Source organism: Prunus persica, chromosome G1 (genome assembly GCF_000346465.2).
Source record: "Prunus persica cultivar Lovell chromosome G1, Prunus_persica_NCBIv2, whole genome shotgun sequence".
NCBI lineage: Eukaryota > Viridiplantae > Streptophyta > Magnoliopsida > Rosales > Rosaceae > Prunus > Prunus persica.
Genome location: NC_034009.1, coordinates 38,183,106 through 38,195,538, shown reverse-complemented (window position 1 = coordinate 38,195,538; position 12,433 = coordinate 38,183,106). Strand labels below are relative to the sequence as shown.

Below are 12,433 nucleotides of genomic sequence, written 5' to 3'. Positions count from 1 at the left end.
GGGTTTTTTTGGGAAAAGAGAAAGTTGCAAGGATGAATGAGAGGCAGAGGTTGGCGAATCTCCTGAGGAACTGTTCGAAGAATTTGCTACTTGATCAGGGAATGCAAGCTCATGGGACAGTAATGAAAATGGGACTTGGGTTTGATTTGATGTTAAGCAATGATCTTATAGATATGTATGGTAAATGTGGTAGAACGGGCATGGCCTGTGCTGTGTTTGATAGAATGCCTGAAAGAAATGTGGTTTCTTGGACAGCTTTAATGTGCGGCTACTTACAGAATGGTAATGCCAAAGGGTCACTGTCGCTTTTTAGTAAAATGGGACTTTCAGAAATTAAGCCGAACGAGTTCACTTTTTCAATTAATCTAAAGGCGTCTGGTTTTGTGGGCGTTGCTGAGAATGGAATGCAGATTCACAATATGTGCACTAAATCTGGTTTTGAATGGGTAACGGTGGTGAGCAATTCTATCCTTGACATGTACACGAAATGTGGAAGAGTTAGTGAAGCTGCCCGGATGTTCAACGTTATGCCAGTTAAGAACCTTATTACTTGGAATGCGATGATAGCCGGATACACACTCGAAGGAAATGGGGAGAGAGCTTTGCTTTTGTTCAGGCAAATGCAAGGGATGGGAGAAGTCCCTGACGAGTATACGATTACAAGCACACTGAAGGCTTGTAGTGGTCTTGGAGCAATTCGGCAAGGAAGCCAAATACATTCCTCCTTAATCACAAGAGGATTCTCGTGTTCAGTTCGGACCATGATTGCGGGTGCTCTTGTTGATCTGTATGTAAAATGCAGCCACTTGACTGAAGCTCAGAGAATATTCGACCAAATCGAACAGAAGAATCTAGTATCCTGGAGTGCCCTGATTCTGGGTTATGCCCAAGAATGCAATTTACTACAGGCCATGGACTTGTTTAGGCAGCTCAGGGTTAGTATACACCATCAAGTAGATGGGTTTGTTCTCTCAAGTCTTATGGGTGTGTTTGCTGATTTTGCTCTAGTGGAACAAGGTAAGCAAATGCATGCTTTCACCATTAAAATTCCATCTGGTTTAGACATATCAGTAACTAATTCAATTCTGGATATGTATCTCAAGTGCGGATTAACAGATGAGGCAGAAAAATTATTTAATGAAACTCCTGTGAGGAATGTCATTTCTTGGACAATTATGATCACTGGATATGGAAAGCATGGTCTTGGAAGGAAATCCGTACGTCTTTTCCACCAAATGCAATCAGAAGACATAGAACCCGACGGGGTGACTTACTTAGCCGTGCTCTCAGCCTGCAGCCATTCTGGACTCGTTGAAGAATGCCAAGAGTACTTCTCAAGATTGTGCCATGACAGACGGATTAAACGAAATGTAGAACATTATGCTTGCATGGTTGATCTCCTTGGCCGAGCTGGACGCTTAAAAGAAGCTAAGAATTTGATTGACAGCATGCCCTTAAAACCAAATGTTGGAATATGGCAAACTTTACTAAGTGCTTGTAAAGTACATGGAGACTTGGAAATAGGGAGAGAAGTAGGAGAGACACTTTTGAGATTGGATTGCGATAACCCTGTCAACTATGTGATGTTGTCAAACATCTACGCTGAGGCTGGCTACTGGAAGGAGTGTGAGAGATTAAGAAAACTGTTCAAGATGAAGGGGTTAAAGAAAGAGGCGGGACGCAGTTGGGTAGAGATCGATAAGGAGGTCCACTTTTTCTACAACAAGGACGAGACACATCCACTTACAGAAAAGATTCATCAAAAGTTGAAGGAAATGGAACAGAGAATAAAATCTGAGATTGGTTATGTTCATGGAGTGAGGTTTGCATTGCATGATGTGGAAGAAGAGTCAAAAGAGGAGAGCTTGAGAGTTCATAGTGAGAAGTTGGCAATTGGGTTGGCACTGGTATGTGGTGAGGTGGAGAAGGGGCACAAGACAATTCGAGTTTTCAAGAACTTGAGAGTATGTGGAGATTGCCATGCGTTTATTAAAGGCTTGTCAAAGGTTTTAAAGGTGGTGTTCCTGGTGAGAGATGCAAATAGGTTTCATAAGTTTGAGAGCGGATTGTGTTCTTGTGGAGATTATTGGTGATGTTCAGCGACATGTTGCACTTCTATAAGCCAAATTTAAAAATCAACTTCGTTCAATCTCTTTTGAGCAGTATTTGGTTTAGGTTTTCTCCTCACAGACTGCTTCAGATAATATAACAAAATGATCGGACGGTAATCTCGTCCTTAGTTGGCGAATCTAATGGAGGTTTCAATCCGACGGATCAACTGTAATTTGAAGGTAAAACGGAGGAAATGATGAATGGGAACTCTTTACTCTGACTATTGAGAAAACCAAATAAGACTCTGCAATTCATGCCTTTGTTACACCTGAAAAGTTCAAAACTTCCGGACGTCTATTGTGTATAGTTAAAAAGTACGAAAAATCAACCAACTTTATACCGGGTCATGAACACACTGCATTTTTTTAATCGCCAATGTAATCTAAATAGGGGAGGAAAAAACTCGAACATTTCATTTTAAAAAAAGCCACTATAGTATCTGTACATATACAAGTGAAGCTTGACTCACTGCTTGAGCTCTCTCCCTCCTCTCAATCTATCTTCAATTTTGGAAGAGCTAGCTTGTCTTCTTCAGAATACTACTAGCTTGTCTTCTTCAATCTAAATTTCATGGTGCGGTTACTCAGGTTGGAATCTTAAAGAAGGGGTGATCAAGGGCCTGTCGAGCCGTGAGACGTTCAGACGGATCATATTTCAGCAAACCATACAACAAATCAGTCAGAGAGGAACTGGCTTTCGAGGACCCTACATGTCGTGATATCAGATCCTGGATACAACAGCGATGTCATCATATCAAATAACAAATCAAGAGATTTTACAAGATGCCAAATCATGTAAAAACTTTCGAGAACCAAAAAGACCGAGAAAAGGAAAAAGGTAAAACCTTTAAACAATCAAGCTTCTTCACAGCTCTAATACTCTCCCTTGAAACTGCTCCTAGAGGCCAATTTAGTCGTGCACCCCGCCCAAAATACTTTTCAGCATCATTGCTGCACATGGGTAAAAAGTTAATATGTGAAAACTCATAACATTGTAAGATCTAAGAAAATTTTGAAGTCAGAAATGAATATGTATCGTTCAATCTCTGAGGGGAGAAAAACATGATACTTTCATGAAATGATCAAAAAGGGTGCTCTATATGCAATACAAATCAACTCATTCAACCAAAAATTGTCTGGATAAAATAACCAGAGTCAGTAAATTTCACTACATACTTGGCTCTTCGAGTCATTTGCTGCGGCAGAGGTCCCAATACCCTCTCCATCATTGCCAAATGCTCCAAGTTCTCATGTGTCTGAAATAATGCGTTGCCCTGACAAAATTCCACATCTTAAAAATTCCTGACCAGATGATCCATATTCCAACCAGGATAAAGAAATGCGGAACTAACCGCGCAAAGTTCAACAAGAATGCAGCCTATACTCCACAGATCACAAGGATAACTCCATCCTAGACCTGCAAAATACACATACCCCAAGGATGAGAACATGATAGGTGTTATTAGTGGTCATTATCTAAGATGCAGGCAAGATATCGTTTGGCCATTGTAACCAAATATTATTAATACATATTTGGTGATTCTTTCTTTACTTTCATAAGAAACTGAAATGACGTAGAAAATAAAGTACAACCAAGTAAGGTTGAGAAGTGGGGATATGAACAAGATATGAAAGGCCAACTATATAAATATGAGAAATAATTTCAAAATTTACTGTCAAAAAAGGCACCCAAAACTACAAATAACAGCTAAAATCTTTACAAACCAACAAACAAAAAACGAGAGACAGACAGGTTCAAGATGAAGATGTTGACAATGTTGCCAAACTCAAAACAGACCAAGCAAAGAGAACAGGGCAAAAGATAATTCGAATAGTCTATGTTACAAATCAAGATAAAAAAATGGATAAGTCTCATTAATGAGGAAAACCCTAATATAGATTGTTAACAGGTCCACCGTCAATGTCATTAGTGTAATATGGCCTAATTAGGTTGCTAAATGGTTACCATCACTGCCACCATGTAATGTATCCTAATTGACCATATTGGGGGATCCCAACATCAAAATATGGGGACTAAAGCACCACTATGTTGTCCTTATTGGACCTTCAATGACTATGTTGAACATTCCCTTTAAAATGAAATTGTTGTTAGGTATGCCAGCCTCAAGCACTTGCTTCTCTGATCACCAATTAGATAGTCTTTGTTAATCGCCATATTGTTTTGTGTGGTTTCAGTCGGAACAAAAGATAAATAAATACAAAGAAATTATACAACAAATTTTGGCTTGCTAACACTGTAATTAGTTACCTAGAATAATCTCAGGGGCTCTGTAATGCCTGGTAGAAACAATGGAGCTATGAATCTGATTATCAAACACAGTACTACCAAAATCAATCAGCTTAATGGCACTAGACTTGGGCAAGCACCTGTAATGCGTTTCATCTGAAGAAAACCTCTGTACCATTTTCAAGCACTTTTTCATTAATTGAGTCTCTCCCAAATATGAAACATGTCATAAACTTTGAATTGTAAAAGTCCAAGATACCTTAGTACGAGGAAGCTTTACATATTCAGAGGACACAAGAAGAATATTTTCTGGCTTCAAATCAGTATGGATTAAGCGTAAGTCATGCATATCTGTTGGATATAATAAAGAAAAAAAAAAGAAAAACAAGTTAAACAAAAGGACTCAATTATAACACCCTGTTACAGCCCTGGACAAAGAAAGCAGGCCAAGAGAGAGATTTGGGTGACTGGTTAGAATAAAAATAAGAAAGAGAATGAGACTAAGAACTATCCACACACATGCTACAGATTCCAAAAGCTGTCGTCCAAATTCCCGAACAAGATCCACAGGGAATGGGCAGTATTTATTTCTCTTTAGAAAATCAAATAAGCTTGGTCCAAGCTTCTCAAACACCTGATAAAACCATTAAATGCATCCAAAGGAAGGTTTCTGTTTAGTTCCCAGTTCTATGAATAAAGTCCTTGGACATACTAATATCAAACTGTAACTCTATTTGAAAGCTCTATCGTTATTACATACATATGGGAATCAATCATCTAAACTACTTGATGAAAAGATAAAAAAGCAGGCGGGGTAATATCTATTTTCAGGCAGTGCCACATCATCAGCAGAAAACAGTGAATTAATCAATAACCAATACTGTCATATTCAACTAAAATAAAATATTAGACGAGTACAAGAGTTGCATGAAGGAACTTAATTGGATACTTACTATGCATATGTGATTGCGGTAGTCAAACCAATTGTGAATCTGCACACAGCTGCAGCAATGCATTAACATACAGGAAGTTAGACCACATCACGGTGATGAACCAACAATTCTATCAGCTGAAACCCAGAAGACATGTACCATGAGATGCCCTTATCATGCTTAGCAAGCTGCTGAAGCACATCAACCTCAATCATTGCTGCCTCCCGGTATTTTCGTATGCTCCGAACTACCTTGATTGCCACATACTCTCGTGCTTGACGGTCCCAACATTCCAAAACTCGGCCAAATGTGCCTACAGCACTAGCAATATGCTGAATGACTCAAGCAGAATGAGAAAAATATAAAATCTTGTAGACAGCAGGACACTTGACATCTAACCTTCACCCATCTTCTTAAGTATTTTATCTGCCAAATCAATAACCAAGTCAATATCTTTGAACAAATCCACAACATTAACCTACACAAACACATTAGCAAAGACAAATATGCAAAAGACTCTCTGAAAAGCTCACATCTTGGAGTGAGATTCTCGCCAAGATTGTAAACATAATGTCCTTCCCGATCATCGTCTCGTTTCGGAGGCGATCCACGCCTTCCAATCCCTTCATTATATGCCACCATGGCCCGTTGCGCCTACAAAACAACATGCATCCATCAACCCTTTTCAGCCCTGTCTGATTACCTTTATCTCTGCAAACCCCTAAAAAAAGCCTTAAGCTTGTCGTTTCGAACCCGTTCCCTTCCTCACTGGAAACCCTAACCCTAAAATTTCAAGAACCGAAACCAACCTCTGGTTCAGATTGAGATGGGCCGACGTCCCACGCCGAACGGGGCCGTTTCCTGATTCGATTTTGCGAGTTCTCCATCCTAGTCTCTACTCCCACCGTCGTCACCATTTCAAGCAATCGATCCCCCGTCTGCAACCAAAATTCTACAAAAATTTGGGAAATTTAGGGCTTCTGAGCCAAGCTTCGGTTGATTTGTCAGAGAGAGAGCTCCTCAAGCACCGTAGAGAGGATCTCTGAGAAAGAAAGAAAGAAAGAAACGCACACAGATTAGCACCATGCACCGTACCGTCGGACGGAAGAGATTAGGGTTTGTTAAAGTTTGTTATTTAAGTTACAGTCTGCGCCTATTTGATTTGAACCCGACGGTGGAGATTGCACGATACTGTGAAAAAACGCATGGCGGTTGTAAACGGTTTAAGGTAGAAAAAACGGTGTGCCGCCATTTTTCTTTGCTATTAGTGGTCTAAGCCCAATCTAGGCCCATCTAACTAAAGCTTCAAGCCCAATTTAAATTTATTTTAATTGATTTATCACAATTTAATTCATTATTAATTGATAGAACAATGATATTTTTGCAAATGGTAAGAGCATCCGGTGTATTTTTTGGGGTGTAAAGTCACTTTTACATCTCTTTTATTCTTCTGGGAGTTGTAAATATGATTTTTGCTCCCATAGAAAAGATGTATAATTGAATTTGCTCACTTTTGTCCATCCTTTTTTACTTTTTCCCTTGTAGACTCTATTTGCAAAGGATTAAAAAAAAAAATACACATGTGCATTTAAATTTGCATCTTACAATTGTGATACAAATTTACAGTTGTTTACACCTCTCCATTAAAAATAATTCCAATTATAAATAATGTATATTTAACATACAACTCATTATACAACTCCCTACCGAGATGCTCTAACAACATGATTAGCTCATAGTGTCATTGCTCATAAAAAAGAATGAAATAAAAAGAAAGCGGGGACCAGCAAATCCACCATAGCCCACAGTTTTGAGCCCCTCTCCACTTCCATTGGTCATCAAATCAAATTCCAAGGAAAAAAGCAAGCGTGCAATCCACGCGGTCAGCACGCGCCCCTATATGTATACACATACACTTCTTTCAGACTTCATACACTTGCGCTACAGAACACAGGAGGAAGAGCAAGAGCAACCAAAAAGAAAATGCAGAGCCTGCAAGCCAAGGCCGCCGAGTGGAGCGGAGTTGACTCGGCGGACGCGTTCGCCATCGACGAGTCGAACCTGTTCGAGAAACTAGGGCTCCAGGCCTTCGTCAACCTCTCCACCAATTTCTACAACAGGTTCATTCCTTCGTCTTCATCAATCATTATGCCTCCATTGTTTTTAATTGATTGAAATTGAATTGGATTTTGATTGGTGGTGAATTTACAATTGAGCGCTTGATCGCCAGGGTTTACGACGACGAACAAGAATGGTTTCGATCAATTTTCGCCAGTTCCAAGAAGGAAGACGCAATCCAAAACCAGTACGAGTTTTTCGTGCAGAGAATGGGAGGCCCCAATCTCTACTCTCAGAGAAGAGGTATGTATGTGGCCCTTCTTTGGTTATTTTATTTTATTTTATATTTCCAGTTCAAGTTCTTCAGAAAAGGCAGAGGCTTTTGGTCTTGTTAGTTTGGTACACCATGACCATATTGAATTGGATAGGAAATTGGTTTATTTTTAATCAAATTATACTAAATTGGATCATATTGAACCAATTATACTAAAAAATATATATTATTACGTGCGACGGTAACACTAAACATATATAAATAGTTACATGTATAGTGGAGTCTAGCATTTTTAGCAGTAGGCGATATAATTTGAGTGAACTCGTACCACCAATAATGCCATGTGAGGTTGCTGTCAAACCAAATAATATCTAAATCTTGCACATTATAGTCCAGTCCAATATAATCTGTTGCAATTTAGTACAATGCGGTTATTATAGGGTTTAATTACTGATGGATCGAGTCCTTACTGTCTAATTGGAACTTGGCAGGCCATCCGGCTCTGATTGCACGTCACCGTCCATTTCCCGTCACGCACGAAGCGGCAGAGAGGTGGCTGCATCATATGCAGCAAGCATTGGACACCAGTTCGGACATTGATGCCGAATCCAAGCTCAAAATGATGAACTTTTTTAGGCACACTGCGTTCTTCCTTGTGGCTGGAGACGAGTTGAAGAAGAATCAGACTCAGGCACAGCAACCTCCTCCATCTAAGCATGGAACCAGCAACAACCACCATGCGTGCAAAAAAATTTGAAAAAGAAAAGAAAGAAAAAGAAATCTCCTGATCAGTATTCAATTGTTGACAGGAGCAACAAGATTGTAATACAGTAATCTGAAGTTAACCCTCTTTATTATGTGCTTCAAAAGGAGCACAGCTTGTTACATTAGCCCTTTATGAATAAATCCATGAAAATAGATCATAGGTTTATGCTTCTGTTGGATTTTTTTTCTGCTTCAATTCAACTGCAAATCTTATTAATTTAGAGCTCAGCTCAATTTCAAGATTTTATGTGCTGTGGAGCTAATTGGATCTTTCCTTCAAGATTTTTTTATAGAAATATTTGTGTGCCAAATTGGGTCCACCTCAGAATACCAAATTTTCTCAAAATATGGGTTTAATATTTGAGACCCACGCAACCCAAAAGGTTTCGCATTCAGCCCAACGAAACCCAAGAAAGTTTGCACAAGAAAAGTATAAAAACAGTTTCGAAACCCTTGGAAGCACTTAGTGGCTTAGAGCAAGCTGAATTTGAATAGGGATTAATCTCACTTTTCATGTGTGGATACACTTATCCACACATCATGGTATTTACCAAAAAAAAAAAGTATAAACAGAACCCTGTTTCAAACTTGTAGTCCATTGGCGCCCCATGGGAGAATGTCGCTCAAGACTTGAGCCTATAAAAATGATTTGTATGAACATTTTGTCATTATGAGAGAAATCACTTGCAGACCGAAAAACAAATAATTGAGGGAAAGTTTTCAAAATCATTAATTTGCAGTTAGTAAAATTGGTGACAGAAGGAAAATTATTATGGCAAAACAGAGAGATAGAGAAATGATTTGGCGCATATATGGACTTAGCTAAATGGGTTAGAGCAGACGTGCAAGACTCGCCAACACTTCCCACTCTACATCTAAATTCAAATCTCTTTCCCTGTAGTTTAGATTAAATTAAAATAGAATATTGTTTGTATTTTTATTTTTATTTTTAAAAAGGGGAGAGAGATGATTTGGTATACATGAGCAAATCCATTTCATGTTGTAATTAATTATGCAAATCGCATTATCTTTGGGTTCGGTCTTTACGAAGTCTAATGTGAAACTGAACAAAAACTGGATAGAAACAACTGTAAATTTTGAAAGATTTTCTTGCATCACGGTGTCTTCCACTTTAGAATTTTTAAAAAAAAAATGAGAGTAGGCCAATGGCCATCAGCCCTCTCAAAGCTTATCTGCTTGAGCCTTGAGCCCAAAGAAAAGAATAGCAGCTGAAACATCCAAGGTTCTCTCTTTTTTTTCCTAGTGTTTTTGCCTTTGCTTGTGATCATAAGCTAAGGTCAAAAGACTAAAAACCCGGATACCAAATGGAAATGGTCTTTCTAGTTTGTACAAATCATTGTAATAATGGCAAAACATGAATTATTGTTCAAATTCAGCCAATATTTTACATGGATTTTCTTGGCTTAAGCTTTAAACAAAAATTAGAAGCAACTATGGGACTTTAATTTGGAAGAGGGAGAGGAGGGATAGAGAGAAAATAAATTTCAGAAAATAATAGTGAAAGGGTTTTTTACACCAAGATCAAAAACTACATACACAAATTTTCTTTGGCATTCATAACATCAATCCAGTAAGTTCCTATTGTTATGCAAAATCATGGATGGATCAGCAAAACGAGCTGAGAAACTCCGGGATAAGTTATCCGGCTCCATCGATCCCATCCCTCGATCGAAATTTTTCGAATATGTTTTCGGATCATAAGAAGCTGCCTGCGGCGTGACAGTGCTAGAACTGAAACTTTTCTTCTTCTTGTCCATCTTGAATTTCTTCCAAAATCTTTGCCACCCCGGCCGATCAGGCTTGTTGTAATTGCTTGGCATGTAAGGCTGCCCCAACCTCATGCTTTGGCTGCGTGAATTGCACCACTCTTTGATGCCCATCGCTAAGACAAAGACCAAGTTTTGTGCACCTCATTTGGCTATAGAACCAATTTTATATATATACACATGTAAAGGTGTGACATTACAATATATATATATATATATATTTAAATGTAAAAGGGCATGGCTCTTCTTTGATATAGATGGCTTTGGCTTTTGACTTGGCTCAACTTGGCTGCTCTTAAAATGGACCAGAGTTAGGGGTTATATTCCAATATGCGATTCTTTATCCATTTGAAAAATATTATTGTTAAAAATATAAAGGAAAATTGGAAAGGGTGTTTTTTAAAAAAATATATAGATTACTTCAAATATATCTCTGCAAAAAATCACTTCAATCCAAAATCATTTGACCAGTTAAATAGATGGTTACTATTATAGTATTTTCTTAAAGTATCGTGTTCGTCTATTTTGTTGGTCCCAATTAGATGTCTTAATAATTTTCAATTTGCATGATTTTTTTTAAAGATATCTATGAATGAAGACTTGAAAGAATAAACGATTTAGATAATTAAAAATAAATTCGTAGAAAATATTAAAGGATGTCCCTCAATGAAAAGGTACTATATATTTCAATATATACAATTCTTTATCCATTTGAAAAATATTATTGTTAAAGAAATAAAGGAGATTGGAAAGGGTCTTCTTCTTTAGCTGAAGAAGCTTTGATGAAGCTGCTTTGGTATCTCAGCCAGTCTAAAGGTTACTAGAAGCAGAGAACTTTGTTAAAAGGGTCAAAAGTGTGAACGCCGAAAGAGTCATTATTTGCTAGCCGCATGCCTACATGCATTCCTTTGAAAAGTAAAAGAAATAAAATTATTTCTTAATTATTCAGATTGGTCATGTTGAAACTTCCAAAGCTTAATTATAGTGGTTCACATTGGCCCGGGCAAATATGGGTAAAGTAGGGTGTATAATCGATCCAATTTAATTTTAATTGATTTTGATGATTTAGCGGATTGAATCGGATTAGTAATTTTCATAATCGATATAATTAAATTGAATAACTGATTTGCTTATGAGAATTCAACTAAATCCAATATAGTTATGTTTACCTTGTAAACATAATAAGAAATAGGAAGCTTCTTCGAATGGAGAAAATTGAGAAATGTTCTCACCATTGAAATCCTAGTTGCAACTTCACCACCATAAAGATTTTTGGGAGACAAAAAAAAAAAAAAAAAAAAAAAAAGTCAATGCAGATGATGTTGCCTTCAAACTGTTTGGAAAGGGAAGTCTTACCTAATCACACAACATAACACTCTGTTTTCCATGAAGCTCAGCTCAGACTCCGACAGCAAGAGTTGAAATTTTGAAATTACAATGACAACTCTGTGTGAGATTTAATGGTCGGTGCTGAAAATTTCTAGCATGCAATAATGCATGATTGAGTTGGCCAAGATGTTGGATGGGATGGGACCATGAATAGTTAAAAGCTTATCTCTGTCCATTGGTGGTCAAGCAAGGGTAGGGGTGATAGTTCTTGTTTCTATATTCAAAAATACCAAAAACATTAAAATTTAAAAATTTTAAAAATTCAAAGATGATAGGACATCATAGTTTGTCACAAAGAAGAAAAATCCATTTATTGAATGGGCATACAATTTTTTTTTCCTTCAAATTCAACATCACAACAAATTTTCACGAATCAGATTTGAATTCAAGATTTTCTATAATTGAATGGTATAATGACCAAATAATAGGAAATGAGTGATATGATTAAGATGTTTAAAAAGTTGTTCGCTGTTTTTTTTTTTTTGGGTTGAGTTTGCTCCTTAATCATTACATAAAACTTACTTCATACTCAAGTGCACGACACTAAATATTCATAGCTTAAAAAGTAATCACAACCAAATAAATTTTTTATACAAAAAGAGGGCATATGAGATGACATCTCATATTAATTATGTAAATGTCAGATCAAGCATATTTTTGTTTGGGGATTTGTTTTGTTTTATATTCTAAAGAATTTCATGACATCTCTCTCTCTCTCTCTCTCTCTCTCTCTCTCTCTCTCTCTCCTCCATTGTGGCACGCACGTTAGCCGACAATGTTCCCCAGTCATCCACTAGATTGTTTTCGATAGGCTCTATGTTTACCCAAAGAACAAAGATTGAGAAATATAAAAGAGTAGATTCAACAAA

General features: G+C 37.5%; 3 protein-coding genes across 5 annotated transcripts; 2 read left to right on the top strand and 1 right to left on the bottom strand.

Annotated features, from left to right (window-relative positions):
- Positions 18–2,149, top strand: LOC18789230 (putative pentatricopeptide repeat-containing protein At3g15130). Its single transcript, XM_007226762.2, has one exon. It carries the CDS (start codon positions 33–35, stop codon positions 2,091–2,093), a length of 2,061 nt encoding a protein of 686 aa, XP_007226824.1. The 5' UTR covers positions 18–32; the 3' UTR covers positions 2,094–2,149.
- Positions 2,340–6,458, bottom strand: LOC18790003 (serine/threonine-protein kinase AFC3). Of its 3 annotated transcripts, XM_020561123.1 has the most exons (13): positions 6,363–6,454; positions 6,101–6,243; positions 5,825–5,945; positions 5,691–5,717; positions 5,451–5,604; positions 5,313–5,361; positions 4,879–4,993; positions 4,619–4,710; positions 4,381–4,528; positions 3,464–3,528; positions 3,288–3,385; positions 2,957–3,062; positions 2,340–2,839 (listed from the first exon to the last, which is right to left on the bottom strand). In XM_020561123.1, the coding sequence occupies exons 2-13, from the start codon at positions 6,206–6,208 to the stop codon at positions 2,696–2,698; spliced, it is 1,227 nt and encodes a 408-aa protein (XP_020416712.1). In that variant the 5' UTR covers positions 6,209–6,243; positions 6,363–6,454; the 3' UTR covers positions 2,340–2,695. The 3 variants fall into 3 exon arrangements, with proteins under 3 accessions (XP_020416712.1, XP_007222750.1, XP_020416716.1); XM_007222688.2 differs by having other exon boundaries at positions 6,101–6,458; XM_020561127.1 differs by having other exon boundaries at positions 3,288–3,367; positions 6,101–6,456.
- Positions 7,212–8,633, top strand: LOC18791194 (two-on-two hemoglobin-3). Its single transcript, XM_007223508.2, has 3 exons — positions 7,212–7,411; positions 7,522–7,652; positions 8,115–8,633. The coding sequence occupies exons 1-3, from the start codon at positions 7,275–7,277 to the stop codon at positions 8,378–8,380; spliced, it is 534 nt and encodes a 177-aa protein (XP_007223570.1). The 5' UTR covers positions 7,212–7,274; the 3' UTR covers positions 8,381–8,633.